The sequence below is a fragment of the Balaenoptera borealis genome, assembly GCF_965194805.1.
Source record: "Balaenoptera borealis genome assembly, chromosome: 14".
NCBI lineage: Eukaryota > Metazoa > Chordata > Mammalia > Artiodactyla > Balaenopteridae > Balaenoptera > Balaenoptera borealis.
This window is the reverse complement of record NC_138875.1, coordinates 64,959,317-64,979,672: the sequence shown is the minus strand read 5'-3', so window position 1 is coordinate 64,979,672 and position 20,356 is coordinate 64,959,317. Positions and strand designations below refer to the sequence as shown.

General features: G+C 52.9%; 2 protein-coding genes across 9 annotated transcripts in view; one reads left to right on the top strand and one right to left on the bottom strand.

The window, feature by feature from the left end:
* The window catches only part of PI4KA (phosphatidylinositol 4-kinase alpha), a 96,896-nt gene extending 90,400 nt beyond the window's left edge, over nucleotides 1-6,496 (bottom strand). For 5 of the 8 annotated variants that reach the window (XR_014234143.1, XR_014234144.1, XR_014234145.1 and 2 more), the window contains exon 1: nucleotides 6,347-6,495. Coding sequence is in view for 5 of the 8 variants with exons in the window: in XM_082353908.1 (XP_082210034.1) it covers nucleotides 6,347-6,493 (147 nt within the window). In the remaining 3 variants the exon portion in view is untranslated. Of the gene's footprint in view, nucleotides 1-6,346 lie in introns of all 8 variants that reach the window. The other 3 variants (XM_082353910.1, XM_082353912.1, XM_082353913.1) reach the window with 1 other exon arrangement.
* Nucleotides 6,497-6,715: 219 nt separating this feature from the next.
* On the top strand, nucleotides 6,716-20,062 carry SNAP29 (synaptosome associated protein 29). The gene is made up of 5 exons (XM_082353920.1): nucleotides 6,716-7,142; nucleotides 11,762-11,958; nucleotides 12,742-12,827; nucleotides 14,266-14,364; nucleotides 17,181-20,062. The coding sequence occupies exons 1-5, from the start codon at nucleotides 6,720-6,722 to the stop codon at nucleotides 17,336-17,338; spliced, it is 963 nt and encodes a 320-aa protein (XP_082210046.1). The 5' UTR covers nucleotides 6,716-6,719; the 3' UTR covers nucleotides 17,339-20,062.
* Nucleotides 20,063-20,356: the final 294 nt, after the last annotated feature.

Sequence of the window (20,356 nt, the reverse complement as noted above, 5' to 3'; positions counted from 1 at the left end):
AACATCCATGGGCTCTTCCTTGTCTCACCAATTAGATGCAGACTCTGAGTCTAGGACCACAAACAAGGTCACCTGCTTTCTTCTCCAGCCTCATCTCCACTCTTCTCTTTAAACAGATTCTGTTCCGCCAAACACTATCACCTGCTGTTTCTCATTCTCCTCTGTGCTGTGCTCTCTGTTCTCTCCATCTGAAATGACCCTCCCTTGCCAATGCGCTTAGTACTTGCAAATGCCCATCCTCATGGCTTCCAAGCCATTCCTATTTAAAATCTCAACTGAGGGTAACCTCCCAATACTTTAGCTTTCTCGGAGCACTTTTCACCTTTTTACCTTCTATTACATTCTTCACAAACCTATTAAGAGCCATGGAGAAAAGGTTTGGGGCCCAAATCAGAAATTATCTGCACCTCCCACTCCCACCCCAGCAAAGTACAAAACAGCTAAGTATCCTCCCAGGGTATTTTTATTGAAAAGCTACACAGTTCACCACCAGCTCCTTTCTGGACAGACACTGGCCAGCCCTGCACCTAATACTGCTGCTACTAATTTGTAAGTTAGTTGAGGGTCAGAATTGTGTGCACACCTAGCAGACCCAGAGTGGGCACAGCCAGGAGTCAGTGCTCAAGCAGCAGGACTGCAAGCATGAAGAGAACACAGAACATTCAAGTTTCCACATAACGGAAAACAAGAACACGGCAACATCACATGATCCTAGCAATTCTGCCTTGGGAGCTGTTTAATTCACAATATAAATAGCCAACCACGGTCAATATCATTATCTTGTGCTCAAAAGAATAAGGTACCTTTTAGGCTGACTGAGTTGGCAGGAAAAAAATACAGCAAAATCCAACCTTGTGAAGCTACAGATAAACATGCACAAGGTGTCTTGCTGATGCTATCACAACTAAGTACAATCCTTTGGAAACAGGTGGGCAGTAAACATCAAGACCCATCAGTGATTTAACACAAGGATGTAATTCAGAAGAAGACAACATGCTAGGTGTACAAACATGTTGTTTTACATGGAAAAGCTAGAAAGTCTAAACAGAGAAATGCTTAAGTATGATCTGCCAACGCAAAAAATGACCTGCCACCATCAAAATAATAAATATGGGCTACTTTTGCAAAAAGCAATAAAGTGAACATAGCTATATATGGTTAAAAACTAAAAAAGAGCTTTAAGAAATGACAGTGCTGATGGGTTAATGTCATGGGCTGAATCGTGTCCTCCATCAAATTCATATATTGAAGTCCTAACGCCTAGGTACCTCAGAATGTGACTGTATTTGGACATAGGGTCATGAAAGAGGTAATTAAGTTAAAATCAGGTGATGAGGGAGGGCCAGTCCTACCAATCTGACTGGTGTCCTTCTCAGAAGAGGAGATTAGGACACAGACAGACACAGAGGGAGACCATGTGAAGACACGGGGAGAAGACGGCCATCTACATGCCAAAGAGATAGGCTTGTACAGAAACCTGCCCTGCTGACACCTTCATCATGGCCTTCCAGCCTCAGAATTGTGAGAAAATTCATTTCTGTTGTTTAAGCCACGGTGGCCCTTTGTTATGGCAGCCCCAGAAAACTAATACAGTTAATGGGGCTTGATTACAGGTAAGATATTTTTCTTCTTCCAATTTCTTCCTAAAATATTTTAGAGTTGATTTAATAACACTGGTTCTAGCAACATGAACATCCTCTGCCAAAGCTTATTCTCTCTCCTCTCCGTGTTTTTGTTTTGTTTTGTTTTGTTTTGTTTTTTAACATGGCCTCATAAAGGAATGGGAGCAGGATGGGAAATTTTCAGCTTCATGATGCTGAAAAAATGCCAATACCAGGATTTTCACTCCACAGCAGACCACTCTAAAGGACAAACTGGATAACCATGAACTCCAGAAAGCCCACTGTCCTAAGCACCTGGCCACACATTCCTCCAGTTACTTATAAGAGTTACCCAGCGCATCTCCTGAAGCACACCTGTCCACCAGGGAGAGTCCAGCCCGTCCCTAACGCCGCAGTGCCCTTTAAACATCAGGTCAATAGTTAGCTAAACACCTCAAGATTCTGGCACCCTAACTGAAGAAGAGAGAGAGTATTTTCAGAAATGGGGAAGGAGTCTGATCAAAGCCTCTTGAGGGTGAGAAGAGGAGCAGGAGGGCACGGAATGCTGCCTGCTTTGCAGCTCTGCCTAGAACTCTCCACGTCCTGGGCTCAGGGTCCGTTAGTACGGCACAGGCCAGGCGAGAAGAGGCAGGAACAGGTCCCCTGACTTCCAGGGTACAGAGGAGTATGACCAGGCAGAGCCAGGATGAGGCTCAGCAGGGGCGGCTCAGCAACATTCTCAAGACAGGCAAGAACCAGGAAAGCAGGGCAAAAGATGGACAGGCAGATGGAAATCAGAGATGGATTCAATGTAGGCAGGACTCTCCTCAATTTTTTTCCTCTCCTCTTTCCCCCAGAGGGAGAGGACTGAGGCCCGAGTGGGCCTCACGGAGGGGGTGCTCAGAGGTGGGCTGCAATCCCAGGGGTGAGCCTCAGGGCTGGGACTCCAGTCTTAGAGGCAGCCTAACAGGAAAAGGTCAAAGCTCAGATAAGGATCCTAGAATAGATGACCAGGGCCCTTGGGTCTGGCTACCTGAACACGGCAAGAGTCTGGTCACCAGACCTGGGGCACAAGAGCACATGGGGGACTTACAGCAAAACTGACTTGTTGCTGGTCACCTGAGCAACCAAATTAGGAGTTTCTTATTTACCTGGCCTAATGTATACCAATTAACAATAGGTGCTCAATAAATGTTTTCTGGATGAAAGAGAAAAATTAAGGAATTAAGGACAAGTAAAATGCACTCAGTAGTGATAAGCTTGGCTTCATGGCCTGGGGTTAGGGTGGGTGAATGGAATAAGTCAACCCCACTGTGGCATGCCGAGGGACAAAGATAGGGTAAGTTGTGTCATTAATGTGTCCCAGTGCCACTGAAAGCATGTCAGGCTGCCTGAGCTCCCATGTCTGAGCTGAGGTGTCAGGTCTAGCTCAGAAAACAGCCTTCCTCGGGTCAACCCTATCTGCATCAGGCCCCACTCAGTCCTCTGCCTTCTCTGGAAAACGGGAGGAGAAAGAGAAATGAAAACAAAGAAATGGGTGGGGGGTTTCAACACTCATCTCCCCGCTTAAGTCTCCAGCTTTCTTATCCCAGGTGGGTACTCAGAAACTCTTTTACTCTTAAGAACCTCAAGAATCTTTCCCTTAGGAATGCTAAGGGCTTCTCATCAACTGTTTTAAAGTAGGGGAGTGCAGCAAGCAGACATACAGTATAGGACTAAATAGTAACAGTGATCCCAAGTATAATCAAGTCTCAAAATCGTAGATGAGGACAAGAGGAATTTACATATTTCCGATGCAATCAGCCACCTACAGAAACCTCCTCTTGAGAAAGAAGTAGTTTTGGGTCCTCAGGACCACACACACATACATAGTCATCCTCGCAGATAAATTTCATTAAGTGAAAGGATCTGAGCCAGGGAAACAGACACAGGCAGAGTCTGGAGAAAGCTGTGCAAGGGCTTCCTCTTGTCTCTCCCTCCTGTGAGGGTGCACCCCAAGCACACACCCCTTACAGCAGCAAGCAACGCCGTAACACGAGAGTGATGTCTGTGCCAAGATTTTTACTGGGGGCTGGTCATTTACGCACTGCCTGCCTAGCAACCATCAAAATTCCAGATTCCCAAAAGGAAAGCAGGTGTTCACCGTAAACCATGCTGCTTACACAGAGTCAGACACAGTGAACCATCCTGATCAGTTAAAGAATGGAAGGAACAGTTCAAGCACAAAGTTCCCGATGCCAGCCAAGGGCCAACCTTGCGAGCAAGCCCTTTTGAAGACAGCAGCCCCGGGGACTTCCCTGGTGGCGCGGTGGTTAAGAATCCACCTGCCAATGCAGGGGACACGGGTTCGATCCCTGGTCCGGGAAGATCCCACATGCCATGGAGCAACTAAGCCCGTGCGCCACAACTACTGAGCCTGTGCTCTAGAGCCCGTGCACCACAACTACTGAGCCCGCGCAACACAACTACTGAAGCCCATGCGACTAGAGCCCATGCTCCACAACAAGAGAAGCCACCGCAGTGAGAAGCCCGCGCACTGCAACAAAGAGTAGACCCCGCTCGCCACAACCAGAGAAAGCCTGCGCGCACCAACGAAGACCCAACGCAGCCAAAAATAAATAAATTAATTAATTAATTTTAAAAAAAAAAAATAAAGAAACTGGCAATAATAGCCTAATTTTAATTTTTAAAAAACAGCAGCCCGGGCTCTGTTAACTCTTTCCTGCTGTGGTTTGTAAATGAGCCAATGAAACTGAATGGTATTAGGGAGCCCAACCTAAAAGCTGCATTAATTAATTGTAAAACACTGTGTAATCTTGACTACCCAAGCATTACCATAAGATACAAAACTATGCTGCAGTTACAGAATGTTCTTGTGACTAGTGAAGAAGACTGAAGAAGGCGAGCTGAGCTGAAGGTGCATTTTTCAGTTACTGAGTGAGGAAGGGTGCCGCCACTGCTAGAGCCGCAGGACCCTCTTCTTCAAGATCATCCAATTCCCTGCACCCTCTTCTCCAAGTCCAGCAAGCAAACTTCTGATACAACTTTTGGTCCTCCTCCTAAGAAGAGAATGTGCTGACTAGCTGGCATGGATTTGATTCCATAAAGCAGCACTATGGTCCATCACTCAGGCTCATGCAGTGATAACAGTGATCGTTCATTAGGCACCCACCTGCCTCCCTTTATTCATGTCATTCTGTCGATCTTTGCAATACTTTTATCAAGTATGGCCCTTGTATTTTGCAGGGGAAAGCAGAGGATCAGACTGGCGAACTGACCTGCCCAGACTCACACGAATGTAAGTGAATGACACAGGATTTAAATTCAGGTGATCTTATGGCTACAATCCATAGTCTTTCCATTCTTTTTTTTTTTTTTTTTTTAATTTATTTATTTATTTATTTTTGCTGTGTTGGGTCTTCGTTTCTGTGCGAGGGCTTTCTCTAGCAAGTGTGGCAAGTGGGGGCCACTCTTCATCGCGGTGCGCGGGCCTCTCACTATCACGGCCTCTCTTGTTGCAGAGCACAGGCTCCAGACACGCAGGCTCAGTAGTTGTGGCTCACGGGCTTAGTTGCTCCGCGGCATGTGGGATCTTCCCAGCCAGGGCTTGAACCCGTGTCCCCTGCATTGGCAGGCAGATTATCAACCACTGCGCCACCAGGGAAGCCCGTCTTTCCATTCTATTGTACTCCTCCTTTGACTAGAAGTCAGGCTGGCATCAGTCTCCCAAGACCTGCTCACTGTGCAAGTCTGAGAAACTACAAAGCCAAGGAAGAACCAGGTCACTCTGCCAAGGTGTGTGCAACAGCCTTTTAGCTTCACCTCCCTCACCAGAGCCACAAAACCACTCCCAAGCGCTCTTCTGCTCTCAGACAACGTTCTTTCCATCCGCCAGGAAGCTGTGGGGAAGAATAATCCCATCCCTTCGGTGCTCACTCATCATCACGCCCTGCTGGGGGAGGAAAGCTGCCCTTTACTGTCCACCTACTCTGAGCCTAACTCTGGACCAGGCACTTTCTACCTGAACTCATTTAATGCTCAAGAACCGCTTCATTTCACAGATAAGGACACAGAAGCTCTGAGGGTTGAAGGAACGTCTAAGACGACATACAGTGACGGTGCAGGGACGTTCCGACTCCAAAAGCTGCGTTTTTCCCACCGTCCCAGGCACTCTTGAGGCTGCCTTTCACCTTTCTCCCAAGATAAGGAATCCCCGGGGCCTGAGTTCTTTTCTTCAAACACCCTCCCTCAGCCGGTCTAACGCCCTCTCTAGTCTCAGAGAAAAACAATGCGCAGCAGATGTGCGTCTCAGAAACCGGTTCCAGATACTCGGCTTCACCCGCCCTTCACCACTGAGGGCAAAGCGCGGAAAAGCGCCCCTTCCCCGAGGACGGCATCGCCCCAGAGTCACGAAACACAAGGCAGGGCGAGTGGGGAGCCGACCCCAGGCTCGACCCCGGCCCTCGGCTCTGCCCGCGCCCCTCGCCGCCCCCGCCCGGCAGTGTCACCAGGCGGCCCCGCGGCTCAGCCAGCCCGAGCTCACGGCCCCGCCCGCCCGCCACACGGGCCCCAGACCCCCGCCTGCCAGCGCCCCGGCCCTCGGCACCTAGCCGCGCCGGCTCTTCCCTCAAAAACAACCCGCGCCCCCGGCAGCCGGAACCCCCTCGGCCTCCCGCAGACCCCCGCCCCGCCTCCCGCGCCCCGGGCCCCTCCTCCTGTCAGCCCGCGCCCAGCCGCCGAGCTACCTTCTCCAGGGATGCCGATCTCTGCACGGCCAGGGAGCGGGCCAACGACAGGACCGTGTTGAAATAGAAACCCCGTGACGCGCCGGCGCCGGAGCCCGAGCCGGAGCCGCCGCCACCGCCTCCCCGGGCCGCGGCCGCCGCCATCATCGCCCCGCGGAACCGCCCGCCGGCTTCCCTCACCAGGATCGCGACTGCCGGAGCTCACGGCGCAGGCGCGGCCTCATCCGCCCTCCCCGCCACGTGACCTCTCTGTTGCCGACGCCAGCGGGGCGAGGCCTCGGGCAGATCCACCGCCGGGGGAGGGGCCGGGAGCCGTGCGGCCTGCGGCGGCCGCGCGCGCCGGGTGGGCCCCCCCCCCCCGCAGCGGGGCACGATGGTCGGCTCCCAGGCGGGGCCTCCGCGAGCGGCTGGCGGAAGGAGTTTGCGCGGCGCCGGCTACGGGCTTACGGAAGTTTCTGTAGGTTCTCTGCGCTACGGCAGCTGTCCCGTGGTCAGAGAGCGCTCTTCGCCTCGGCCGCGCCCGGCTCCTCCCGCCTGCCCCAGGCCGAGCGCTGGCGCCATGTCGGCCTACACCCGAAGCTACAACCCGTTCGACGATGACGCGGAGGACGAGGGCGTCCGGCCGGCGCCGTGGACGGACAACCGCGACCTCGCGGACTGGCCCGGCGCTCCCGCCGACCGGCAGCAGGCCCTGCGGCAGGAGGTGCTGCGCCGGGCCGAGGCCACGGCCGCCAGCACCGGCAGGTCCTTGTCCCTGATGTACGAGTCCGAGAGGATCGGGGTCGCCTCCTCCGAGGTGAGTCCGCGATCGCCGGGACTCCTGGGGGCTCCACCGGTCAGCCAGGACGGGTCTTGTACTTTGGTGACTGGACGGTCGGTAACAATCTGTTAGCTACGTAGAGACGCGCGTTTTCACACCCGAAAGGGGCAGTTTGCCCCTGGCGATCTCCTGAGCTTAGTCCACAGAGTTGTTGTTTTTCTACGCCTCGTCAGGGGTCATTTCCACGCTGTCCGGTCCAGGTAAGTAGGGATTCTAGACAGCAGACCCCGGGTTAGGGACGTGGAGGGTCTGTTCCTTTTACACATTTCCTGGACAGAAGTCTGGCCCGTGGCTTCAGCTCTTCCTCCTGGAGTGACCCAGCGAGGACTGTGCCTGCTGGTGTCAAGCGTCCGAGAAGATGGGCCTTGGGTTCTTCCTGGCACTGAGCGCTCCTCCGCCTCGCCAGGAGGGGAGTGAAGGTCTTGTCTGCCTGGACACTGCTGAGTGCGCCGGAGCCCGAGTCTGGTCGAGTCTAGGGCCTTACGTTTCCTTCCCGATCCCAACGAAGATGTCCTAGAGAGACAGGAGCGGTCTGTGACAGTCTGCCGTCCCAGCTCAGCTTCTGCAGTTCTTCTTAACGTCCATAGATGGTTTCAGAGAGTAGGACCTTGGGTAAGAGCTGTTCTTTCTTAGGCACCACATTCTCGCCTCAGCGTACTAATGAAACAGTTGTGTTGGGCATTTCTTTAGAAAGTTTTTAAAAATGTAATAACCTGTGATTGCTATATCAGCTAAAAATAATTCATCTTAAGCATTTGTAGTTCTGGAAGCTAAAGCATCATGTTCTTCCCTGGGTCTCTTCGTAATTCTTTTCTCTGGCAAAGTTCCCTCTGACCTGGTCACTTACAGTCTTGGACAGTTTTGAGGTCCGTCCCATCATTCTCCCATTACCACTTCCTTGGGTTATCTCCCTTCCCCACTTCTCCTTATCACCAGATCCCTCAGTGGCCCACCTGCCTGTCTTTAGCCTCATTGAGGAAGTTTTGCTTGTGTCTACTGGATTCCTACATTCCAGTCTAAACGGAAAATGTTGACTTAGATTTGGGAGGATTGCCTGAGGTCTTAGGGCCCAGGTGGAGGGGTCACTTGATTAAGGGTCCCAGGCCCAAGGAAGCCAACTAAGAACTGTTTAAAAAGACATCTTTGGAGACTTTCCTGGTGTTCCAGTAGTTAAGACTGCACTTCCAATGCAGGGGACGTGGGTTTGATCGCTGGTCAGGGAACTAAGATCCCACATGCCAAGCAGCACAGCCAAAAAAAAAAAAAGACATCTTTGGCAACTGAGAATGGGTGAAGTAGGAAATCAGAGTGACGGAAAGTAGAATACTGTGGCAGAGGATACCCTGGAATCTGGCTACTAAGGCTAAGGTGTAGATAGGAGGAGGAGGAGGGACGTTCCCAAGGAAGAGAAGAGTCACACGAAGGCACTGGCTCAGCGCCGCAGCTCCTGAGCAGGAAAGTGTCGCCCAGGAAGCCTTCCAGGAAAGGGCCTGGAGGAGGAGCTTAGGACCCTGTACAGTCAGAGGGCAGGTCAGGAGTGCCAAAAACACAGAGGATGACGTTGTTTCATAAGGATTGTGGTGACAAACCCCACACTGCCCCCAAAGTTCCTTCTTTCCAATAATGGGGACCATGAGAGCAAAGGCAGAGTGGCACCTCAGGCCGTGAGGCTTGGCATGGCCAAGCCAGGTGTTGCTGTGAGAGGTATGGTATGATCATGACTGAGCAGGTGACAGGCTCTGTCATCAGTGTGATTACACATGGAATTTTATCCAGGATTGAATCAGTTCTCAATTATTGGAGGCCCTAGGAGGCAGGAATGGTCAGCACCCCCGTCTCCACCCCACCCCGTAATCTCCAAATTGTCTTACTGTCTTTGAATCCCTTTCATCGCTCTTTCATTCCCCTGGGGGATGGGGGGGTGGGGTGGTGAGCTCTGTCCCAGCAGACCCAAATCACCGCTAAACTAACCTCCTAACTTAGACAGGTGCCCGTCACATACCCAGCTGAGAGGTGCCGAAACAGGACACATGTTTTAGACGGTGAGGACTTGACTTTTTTAGGCCCAGCGTGGCAGCAGTGGGAAAGTTACTTAGTCAGGTCACCTCTAGTGAAGGAGAGCTGCCCTTCTCCTGAGAAACTTGTAGGGTTCACCTCTCTGGAAGGCTCTCACCTCAGGTCCTGACCCCACAGGATAGAGGAGAGGTGGGCCGGCCTGGGGAGCACAGTGCAGAACCATAGAGACTTGTAGGCCACACGGCTCTTCCACTTCTCGGGCTTAATTTGTTTCTTCTTTTCTTTCCCTAATGTATAATTTTTGTGAAGTGATTATCCAGTCACAGGGTTCAAAATTGAGTTGATACAGAAGGCTGTGAAGGCTCCTCCCACCCGCTGCCTCCCCACCCCCAGCCACTCACCTTCTGTTCCTGCAGTGTCCTTGTGGAGATATTCTGTGTATAAAAACCTGCTTATACTTATGTTTTTGGTTTTTTTTTTTATTTTAACTTAAGCAGAAGTGTTCTGTATATTCCACACTGCACGTTGCTTGACAAGGTGGAGGGCATTCCATAGCAACACGTGATGCGCTGCTCTTTTGGTTTTTTTGGCCACACCAAGTGGCCTGTGGGATCCTAGTTCCCCGACCAGGGATTGAGCCCAGTCCAGCAGTGGAGGTGCAGAGTCCTAACCACTGGACCTCCAGGGAAGTCCCATGCTCTTTCTGCGTCGTGGTCCCTCTAGTGGATGACTTCTGTTTCTGCGGCCAGTCCCCTAATGCTGGGCATTTGCCTGTTTGTGTCCCATGTGGACGCAGTCTTCATGTGCCCTTTCACCACCCTGGCCAGGGAGACCGCCTGCCTGCTCTGGCTGCTGAGCACGCGCCAGTGACGTTTTGTGGGGCCCAGGGTCTCAGTTCAGGGAGTCCAGCAACAAACCTTGGACGAGGGCCTGAGTGGCCAGCTTGGTTAGCATCAGCGGAAAGGGAGTCGGGCCAGGATGCTCTCAGCAGCCCGGCCAGCACATCCTGCACACGATCTCGTGCGGGGCCCCCTCACCTCATTGAGTCTTTCCAGCACTCGACAATCGCCAAACCCTGCTGGGCCTTCAGTTCAGAGAGGTGGACCACAGGGGGACGGACACCTCTCCAGCCTGGGAACGGAGGCCATCGCAGCCCTCTGTTCTGGGTGTCCCCGTGAGTTGGGGTGGTGCCCTCATCCTCTGGGCAGACCCTTCCCCTCTCCAGGTGAGGGGCTGTACTGACCGGAGCCTCCACTCCAAGGCAGCCCGGGCTGGTTCTGATGCAGCCAGAGTTCTTAGCACAACCCTATCCTGAAGCAAAAGCTGACGGAGGGAGACGGACAGCTGCTTGGTTAAGTAATTCCCAGTAGATTTTATAAAGTATCAGTGATTGAATTCGACTGTTGAAAAGTTCTAGGATCAAACTTACTGGCTCCTTAGCTGTGACGAGGCACCTTGTGAGGCCGGGTCTTTACCATCCAGGCAGGTCATACATCCCACACCAGCGCCGTGGCATCTGGCCGTGTCTGCTGCTCCTTCCTAAAATGTCCACCCGTGGCCGCCATGGTGTCTGGGGGACCTTGCTTTGCTGACCAGGAGTTGTGCTGGGGAAGCCCAGGGGCTGTCTGCTCTGCAGCCTTCTGCCTCTGAGAGTGAGAAGTGCTGTTTAGAGGTGTTGTGGGGTCCCCAAGAGCACCCTCAGGTTTAACAATTCCCTAGAAGGACTCAGAATTAGTAGAGCTGTTATACTGACGGTTGTGGTTTGTTACAGCAAAAGGATGCAGATTAAAATCCTCAAGGGAGACAGGCCGGTGGTCAGAGTCCGGGAGAGCAAGCACAGCTTCCCGTTGTCCCCTCTCTGTGGAGTTGCGTGCGCAGCCTCCACTCCCCCCATGGTGACGTGTGACATCCAGGAGGCACAGCTGCCCGCCTGGCTGACTGGAGTCTCCAGCCCCTCCAGAGGTCACGCTGTGTGGCTCAAGGCCCCCCACCCTGTAAACCACATTGCTGGTGCAGACTGGTCAGGCTGGCCTGAGGACTCAGGGAAGCAAAGTCACTCGTCAGGCTAATCCGAGGGCAAGGAGCCAGACAAGGCCTTTCTCGGGAACACACGGTGTGAGGGGCCACAGGCAGCCTGCACATGCAGCTAGGGGCACCAGCCTTTGCCCTTGGTGGTTCTCTTGCCACTTAAGACCACTCTACACTGCCACTCCTGCCGGGACGGAGCCCCGCATTCGAGCATGTTCCCCGCCAGCTCCTGCGTCCCTGCTGGTGTATATGTGTGTCATGCTCCCTGGGAAGGGGAGCGACATTGATGGGGGTAAATCTCAAGTGTCTAGATTCAGCATATCGACTCCAGATCGACCTCTGCCTGCTGGTTGTTCAAAACCAGAGTTTAATCGCAATCAGGACGAGACACTTAGTGCCGGCACCTTCCCCTCCAGAGCTCGGGCGGGACTCAGGTTGGGGTGGGGGCTGCGCCATCCCCAAGTGCTGGCTGAGGATTTACAGAGAGCCTGCCTCTGCGGGTGACGGGGAGCTACAGAAGGTGCAATTCCATCACGTCTCATCCTCCCCAGGAGCTCGTGCGCCAGCGAGGGGCCTTGGAGCGCACAGAGAAGATGGTGGACAAGATGGAGCAGGATCTGAAGACCAGCCAGAAGCACATCAACAGCATCAAGAGTGTGTTCGGGGGGCTCGTCAATTACTTCAGATCCAAACCCACAGAGACCCCACCTGTGCAGAATGGCACCCTCGCCCCCCAGCCTAGCAGCAGGTGAGCGGTGCCCAGCTGCCCGGAGCAAAGCAGCAGAGGGGGTTTTAGTGCGGGTAGCCGAGCCTTTCAGGACACTTCTCATGCCTTAAAGGGACCAAAGGACCCTGAAAGTTACTCACTGGGAGGGATTTGTCTTAAGACATTTTGAAACAAGAAGCGTTCTCCACTGCTCTTGATTGTGTGGATGTGACCGCTGTTCAGTCTGCAAACTCTGCGTGAATTGGGTCTCCGTAAATTACTGCTCCTGGTAATTTGAAAGAGAGAATGTTCACTCTAATCAGTATAGATGTGACTCACTTCACAGAATTTTTGCTTTAAAAAGTCTTCATGTCCAACTTCCCCATATCTAATTCAAGTTGCCCATTGATTATCATTTTAAAATTAGAGATTATTTTCCTCAAAATTTTTGGCTAGAGGTATAATAAAATCATACTGCAATTTTGGCCGGCATATAAATGTCATGTGTTCAAACATAAAAGAATTCAGCTTCTGCTAAAACATGATTGTTGCTCATATGTCAGGTCATTGTATCTGTCTTTTATTATAAAGACAATATCACCATATTACAGAAAATCTACACCTTGCTTACCGTAACACAAAGAATGTAGGTTGCTCCCCTTATTCAGTGTTTTCATAATTGCAGTTAGAATATTCATTTGGCTTTGTATCTTGGTCAGAAGAGGCATTTGATTTTCTCACGTGGGCACTGTTAGAAAAGACTGCACTGTCACAGGTGGTTTTCCTTTCTAAAAGTTTTCTTTTTCTTGTAACTTTTATCCAAAGGTTGAAAGAAGCCGTAAGTACAAGTAAAGACCAGGAGGCACAGTACCAGGCCAGCCACCCAAACCTCAGGGAGCTCAATGACTCAGGTCAGTGCTCCTGCCCACACTCGGGTTCTGCAGGGACACCTTGCACTGGGTAGGGGCGTCAGGGGCCCCGGTGCCTCTCTCAGGGAGCTGGGGGTGTGCGTTATGGCGGGTTCAGCCCTGCTCCCCCGTGGAGGGAGGGATAAGGAAGTGGGAGCCTGGCCTGTATAGCTCTGAGATCTTCAGGCGGGGAAACACCTATGCTGAGTAGGATATGACCCCCCTGGACATCCACGGCCTAATCCCCAGGCCCCAGGAATATGTCAGGTCACGTGGCAAAAGGGGAATCGTGGTCGCAGAGGGAAGTACAGTTGCTGATCGGCTGACTTGAGGTGAGGAGATTATCCTGGGTTTTCCGGTTGGACCCAGTGAAATCACAAAGGTCCTTTGCAAGTGGGAAGGAGGCAGAGGAGAGAGTGATGGAGTGAGAGGTTTGAAGGTGCCGGGCAGCTGGCTCTCAGGTGGAGGAGGGGCCGCTGCTAAGGATTGACCTCCAGGGGCTGGAAGGGGCCGGGAATCGGATTCTCCCTAAGTGCCTCGAGGGGAACCAACCCCACTGACACCTGGGTCTGAGGCCAGGGAGACCCAGCTTGGACGTCTGACCTCCAGAACCGAAGGATGGTTTGTGGTATTTTGTTGCAGCGCGAGAAGGAGGCTAACGTAGCCCCCGAGGCCCAGTGGGCGCAGAAGCGGCCGTGTGGACAAAGAGTGTGAGATAGGAGGTGTTTTGTGTCAGATCGTCCCGTTAATATCAAATGATGGGCCCAGAAACATCCCTCATCTGGAAAGGAATCAAGGCCTCCTGGGGGCTCTGTCGACCCCTAGAGAGCCAGGCACATTGGAAGTAGCCAGATGGTTCCTGTGCCGCCTGTGGGCACGGCCGAGGGGAGGCCTGGCGGAGGAGGGCCCGGAGGTTGATCTGGGAAGGCGAAAGCCGCGGAGGAAGTGGGAGAAGACTGTGCGCTGAGGGGCTTCCGTAGGCCATGCTGAAGGAGAGACCCCAAGTCTAGAAAGAGATGGCCCCCAGAAGACATAACCTGGGTGACAGGGCTTTTCTGTGTGCCTTTGGAAACTGAGGTTCAGAGAAGATTTCTGGGGGCGAATGTGCATCATTTAACGTTTCTTTTTCCGGAGCCTGTGTGGGTTTGCATGGTGGCTGCTCCAACTGCCATACCATTACGTGCATGAATCTCTTTCCTGAGCTCGTGGGTCCGTGTCTGACCAGGTGACCCATAGGCTGGGCTTCTTTGATCTCCGAGGGGCTGCCCTCAGGAAGCATCTCCCTCCCGCCCCTTCCCCGTCCCCCGCCTGCCTCTCTCGGTGGCCTCAGAACTGACCACCTTAGTCCCTCCACCCGTTTTCCAGATAAAGATGAGTTTTGTGAAGCGGCATTTCAAGTGTGTCAGTTAACCGTCCTCCCGGTGTTTCTTTGTCAACTCAGACTCCATCCCTGGAGGGGCCGATTCTGCCTTGAGCTCCGAGGCTTACCCAAGGAACCCGCACCTGCGCACCTGTCACCAGAGGATCGACAGCAACCTCGGTAAGACCAGAGCACCGCCCCCAGCACCACGGCTTGGGTGCGCCGGGGCCCCCCGGTGTCCACCCCTGCGCACGCACACATACACACACACACACACACACACACACCCACGCGCGTGTGCAACATCCCAGCCCCTCACCCTCTCTGGGGTCTGCCCGCTTGTCTCCGTCCCCACCTCTTGTCTGGGAGGTGACAGCGACAGGGTCAGGGTCTGGGGACTGCCCCGTGCAGCCTGGGCTCTGCCCACCTCCCTCACCACCCGGCTGTGCCACCCCGCTTCCTCCGTGTGCCCTGGGCTCAGGGAGGGTCAGGTGAACAAAACTGGAAGGCTCGCGGGAGGCAGCCCAGCAGGTCAGGCATACGTGGGGCCAGCAGCACCTTGGCCGCGTGGCCAGGCCCCCTGCTTCCTGGGCCTCGGGCTCCAAGGCGCCCTGTCGTAACCATATACCTGCTGGCTTCTCTGGTGTCTCCCTAACCAGTCTCCAGAAACACAGGAGAAGTTCAGTTTTGTCCCTACTTTACACCCAGGGCCCAGAAGGCGAGAATGGAGAGAGGAGGGGGTTATTTGCAGTCGGGTGGAGGAGCTGGCCCCTCAGCAGCCCCCTCTGACCTTTGCTCCCTGTGTGGAAACCTCTCCCATGGCCACCCAGGTCACTTGTCAACCCTCCTCCCCCTTAGGGGATGGCAAAGAGGGTGAGACAGAAAGGAATGCTTCCCCTGCTCCCTCCTCCCAGGGGACATGGGCCCCCAGCTCTCCCAGGGCAGTGCCCACTCCAGCAGCCCGGGCCACTGGTACAGACAGCACGTGAGCCAGACCCACGTCCTTTGTTTAACCTTTATTTAAGCTTTGTTTCTCAGCACACAGACTCATTGTAGAAAACTGTGAAGTTAGGCAAGTGCCCTAAGGAAACCAACACCCAGATTCCACCGTCCAGCAGTGACGACTGCTTTGGTGTCATTCCTTCTGTTTCTCCACCCTGAACCCCAACTGCTCTCTGCCCTCGGAGCCCAGGGGCACCCCGGAGGTCACCGCTTCCTTGTCCTCTGGACTCGGCCCTGGAGCCAAAGGCGTCAGGCAGAGGGTGCATCTGCCAGGCCTGACTCCAGAGAAACACAGGGGCTGGCGGGCCCCCCGTCCTCCCCACCAAAGGTGTCCCCACCAAGAAAGGCTGGCACTGGTGCCTGCTGGGGGGAAGACCTATGCAGGGGGCGAGATTCAGGAATGCAGGGAGTGCAGCAGGAAGAAGACCTAGGACAGCCCATCCCAGAGGCTGAGAGTGTGCAGTGGGGCGGGCAGCGTGAGCGGGACACAGAGCAGCGCAGGGGACCCCAGCACGGCCGTCCACGGGCCCTGCTGATGGGGCCACACCACCGCCCCGGGCAGGTCCCTCTCCCTCCTGGACGCCTGGCCCTGCTGGCGGTCCCTTGCCAGGCGGCCCTCCCTGATCCAGCTTCTCACCCCAGTGCAGCTCCTTGCGGGTCCCAAGCCATCCCCGCTGCCAGCAGCTCCCTGAGACCTGGGCGGCCTTACAGCTGTCAGTGTCCATGGGACACGGGCACAGGCTTTCTTTTCTTTTTTTTTCTCTTTTTTTTTGTTGTTTCTGTTGCGTTGGGTCTTTGTTGCTGCATGCCGGCTTTCTCTAGTTGCAGCAAGCGGGGGCTACTCTTTGTTGTGGTGCACAGGCTTCTCATTGTGGTGGCTTCTCTTGTTGCGGAGCACGGGCTCTAGGCATGCAGGCTTCAGTAGTTGTGGCACGCGGGCTCAGTAGTTGTGGCACATGGGCTTAGTTGCTCTGTGGCATGTGGGATCTTCCTGGACCAGGAATCGAACCCGTGTCCCCTGCGTTGGCAGGTGGATTCTTAACCACTGCGCCACTAGGGAAGTCCCAGGAAGACCATTTCTAAAAAATCTGATTCTGCTTAGATTTGTGGTGCCATTGCCAACTATTTGTGTATTTTGACCTTTTTCACTTAATGTTTTATCTTTAACATAGTGAAAAGGCTTACAAAGCACCACCTCTTCTGTTTTCCCCCAGCTCTTTCCTAGTAAAAGGGCAGAAAGCAGCTCTGGGTGTGACCCCATCCCCACACCCTGTGCACATGCACATACACATTCAGGGCACACACGTGCACACACACACACCCAGGGAAGGGGCTTTATATTCATCTGGACAGAGTCAGTCATGTCACGACTCCCCTCTGTGGTCTGCACAGCCCCATCAGGGGACCCCGGGCCCCTCGGCTGGTCTCCTCCCCACTCATGGTCAGTTCTTTCTTTGTCACTGTGCTAAGGAAGCGCTTCACATACTCGAGGCCGACCATGTCCTTATAGACCTTATTCCTCTTAAAAATGAATTGAGATTGATTTTTACAACTTTTTGTAAAAGAAGGGAAATACTTATTACAAACACTGGAAAAGCCTGAGGTGTATCTCAGATGTGTTTCCAAATGGGGATCTTCCTCTTTGCCACTCTGGACCTGGGCTTTACCCAGCTTTAGAGAGCTGGGGATGTAAGGTTCAAAGGCAGCTGAAAGGTGTGTGGCTCTATATGAATTTCTAAAATAAACACCGTGTACTAACAGTGGATGTCCCAGTGGGCAGCAGGGAGGAGTGGCTTTCCTGTTAAGCGCTACTGCTTTCTCTTCACTTGCACATGTTTTGGAACATGTAACCAACGCCCTGGCATCTGGCCTGTCTTCTAGGGAGGAGGGGTCAGTGACCACAGTGCTGCCAAGCCCATGGGGGGAGCATCTGGGGATGCAGGTCCCGATGCTGTGACTTGGCTCAGGCCCGTGTGTGCTCTCCTGTCCCTCAGATGAGCTGTCCGTGGGCCTGGGCCGGCTGAAGGACATCGCCCTGGGGATGCAGACGGAGATTGAGGAGCAGGACGACATTCTTGACCGCCTCACAACCAAAGTGGACAAGTTAGACATCAACATCAAGAGCACAGAGAGGAAAGTTCGGCAGCTTTGAAGACGGAGGTGGATTTCCACTCCATCGCGATGAAAAGATTTGAAAGGTCTTCTTTTAAACTCCCAAGAAATTTCAGTTATTACTTTAGAATGTGATTTCACATGTGTTTGCAAATGTTGTAACAGAGTGGGTCTCAAAAGAGGTTTTGTTGTAGAGAAAGCGTGTGCCCCACTTCTCTGAGGGCCCTGACTGGAGGTGTGCGGGCAGAGTGGTGGTCATGTCGGCCTCTGCTTCCGTCTGCTGTGCTTCTCGTCCCCAGGCCTCCGCGAGGCAGAGCACTGAGGGCCACGTGACCCGCGTTTTTAGGCATCCTTCTCCCCACGACCCCCACGAGCACATTGTGATGCTCTGAGCCCCTTGGCAGGCGTTTGATTTTAGTAGGAGGGGGTTCAGACCAGCCCTGCTCACTGTGACGCCTGGAAGCACATAGGGAGCTGGGTGAGCCCCGCTGCCCCTGCACGGGGTTAGGAACATGTTCTGCCCTGGCTGGAGGCTCCCTGGCCAGCTGGCTGAGGCCTGCAGAGCGTGAGAGAGGAGCATCACACAAACGTGCTCCACCAAGCTCTCTGCCCTCAGGTCACCTGGACCAGGCCCCCATCCAAACATGTTTACTCGGTGCCTGGGGTCCCCTGGCCCATCTAGGATTCCCACCCACTCTTCTGTGCTGCTGGCAACATGCCTTGACCCATCACTTGATTCTCTGGCCCCAGTTTTAGGACTGGAACTCCACTAATGACGCTGACTGTGCACAGAAGGATATGGCTTTTAAAAAAAGCCCAGACGTTATCATTCTACCTGGCCTAGCTTGTTCTCTCTTCATTTTACAAAAAAAGAGAATCATTTAAAAGTACTAATTAAAATTGATTTCTGTACTTAAAAGAATTTCTTTACGTTGGTACCTCCAACAAAATAATTGAAGCCACGAGGTCCTGGTCTTTTTAAAAGCAAATAAATTAAAATATTTTGAAGATGGTGAAAGGGACTGATTTTAATAAGACAGATTAGGTTGGAAACCTTAAAATCACAGTGCCTTTCACCTTGAAACCTGGCCCCGGCATGGTGACCTTCACCACTTTGCTTCAGTAGAATATAAACAAAGTCCCTTAAAGCAAAGGAACGTCTTTAAGGGGCAGCAGCAATGCAGCAGCGTTTATGTAGCAATTCAAATATAAAAGTTCCATCCCATAATGCCTGACTTTCCTAAAAACATGATGGCCTACGTGGGCAGACACAACTTTCTGTCATGTTCCAGCCGCCCTGCGAGTCTGACCCACATCACTGGGAATGTCACAGGGTGTGCGGATGCTGTGGAAGATAATCAGACCCACATCTGCTTATCACGAGCCCATCATGGTTGTTCTCCTGGTAAGTGGAAAAAGGAAAAATTTTACATGTCCACCAGGCCCACACTGAATGAGTTCACAGGGCCTCCAGCAAAAAGGCTGCTCCGAAGTGTGACACCAGGATGCAGGGCAGCCCAGGGGTGCCTGTCCACCCGGCATCGTTCCCGGGTTTTCCTCCATGACGCCGCCTTCCTCAACGGGTGTCAGGGTAACTGTTCCTGCTCCTCACCCTCGGGCATAGACACGTGGAGATTAGCACACCTAGACCTGAGCTTCTCCATTCGAATAAACACAGACAAAGGCCACTGCCAAACACTGTCTGCAGCCCTCCTCTCACATAATGGGGTTAGTGATTTAACCAATTTGAAGCAAAGTAGCACCTTATTTTGTGTCTTTTGTTGGATTGATGAAGCCGATCACCACCACCCCCTTTTTTACCCCAAGCTGTGGAGGGAGAGTTGCCCTCACTCTTCTAGAAACGTTTCCCTCGCACATGTCTCCCCGTATATTTGGTTCTGTTCTTGTTCACATCCCTCATTCTAAGGCCTGGGCCAAGGGCCTGTCTCATCCTCGTGCTGGGCAGCATCTCTGCCGGGTCCCCACCTGCTCCCGCACCCACTGAGGGCCAGTGGCTGCTGCTTCACACAGCAGAGCTGCTCACACTCTCAGAGAACAAAGGAGGACCAGAGGAGCCTCCAGGACCTGCGTGTGGTGACGGTGAGCAGAGGAAAAACTCTGCCCTCTGGACACACGTGTCAGGGAGACACAGGGGTGCCCGGCTGGGGTTGTCCTTCTTGCCGCATGGGGTCCGGAAGACAGATCTGGAATTCCACGGTCGACCTGGAAACAAATTGTGCCTTCCAAAGAGTGGCTTTTCTAACTCAAGGTTGGTTACATGTTAAGTGTGCTCCTAACTTAACAATAAGCGCGTTCTCCTTCGGAGGAACTTTCTAACGTAGTGATTTGTAGTTAACAGTGGCAGGTTGCCTCGTGGACGTCTTTTTTGCGTTATATAGGAAAGGAGACCTGAATTTACCTCAGGTGGCAAGAATGGAAGTACATAAGTGCATTTTAATTTCTCTTTCTTTAACTTCTTTTTGTGAATATGTGATTTTAAGTGTACACCACACCAATTTAGTAAAAATCTTATACTTTGCCTACATAGGCCTTTTCTGCAGAATTTTTAAAGTTACCAATGTCGTTAAGCATCTTCAGCTGTGATGGGTGAAATGTGTACAAAACGATGAGCGAGTCGTTACAAGTGCACACGGGAGGGGCTTCTGCTCAGAGTGTGTGTCAGAGCAGCTCTTGTACTTCATGCCTTCAACTCCACAAATGACCATATTCCTTAAAATAAAACGTGAAGTTGTTTTTTAATCGAGCTTTGCCTCCTGTGAGGTCCTTTTCAAAGAGCTGGTTGTGGGGGGACCCTCCTTGTTGAGTCCTCAGGTGTTTGGTCCTGGCTGCCACGTCTCGTGCTTCTTGAAAGCCTGTCAACCCATCTGTCCTGCCTCCCGGCGCCTCTGCAACACTGTCTAGCTCAGGGCTTGGCACACCCTCAAGGGCCAGAGATTGGATGTTTTAGGCTCACAGGCCAAACAGTATCTTCACATCGTCTTCCCTGTGTCCATCCCTAATGACCTCACTTTAAGTTAATTACCTCTGTAAAGACCCT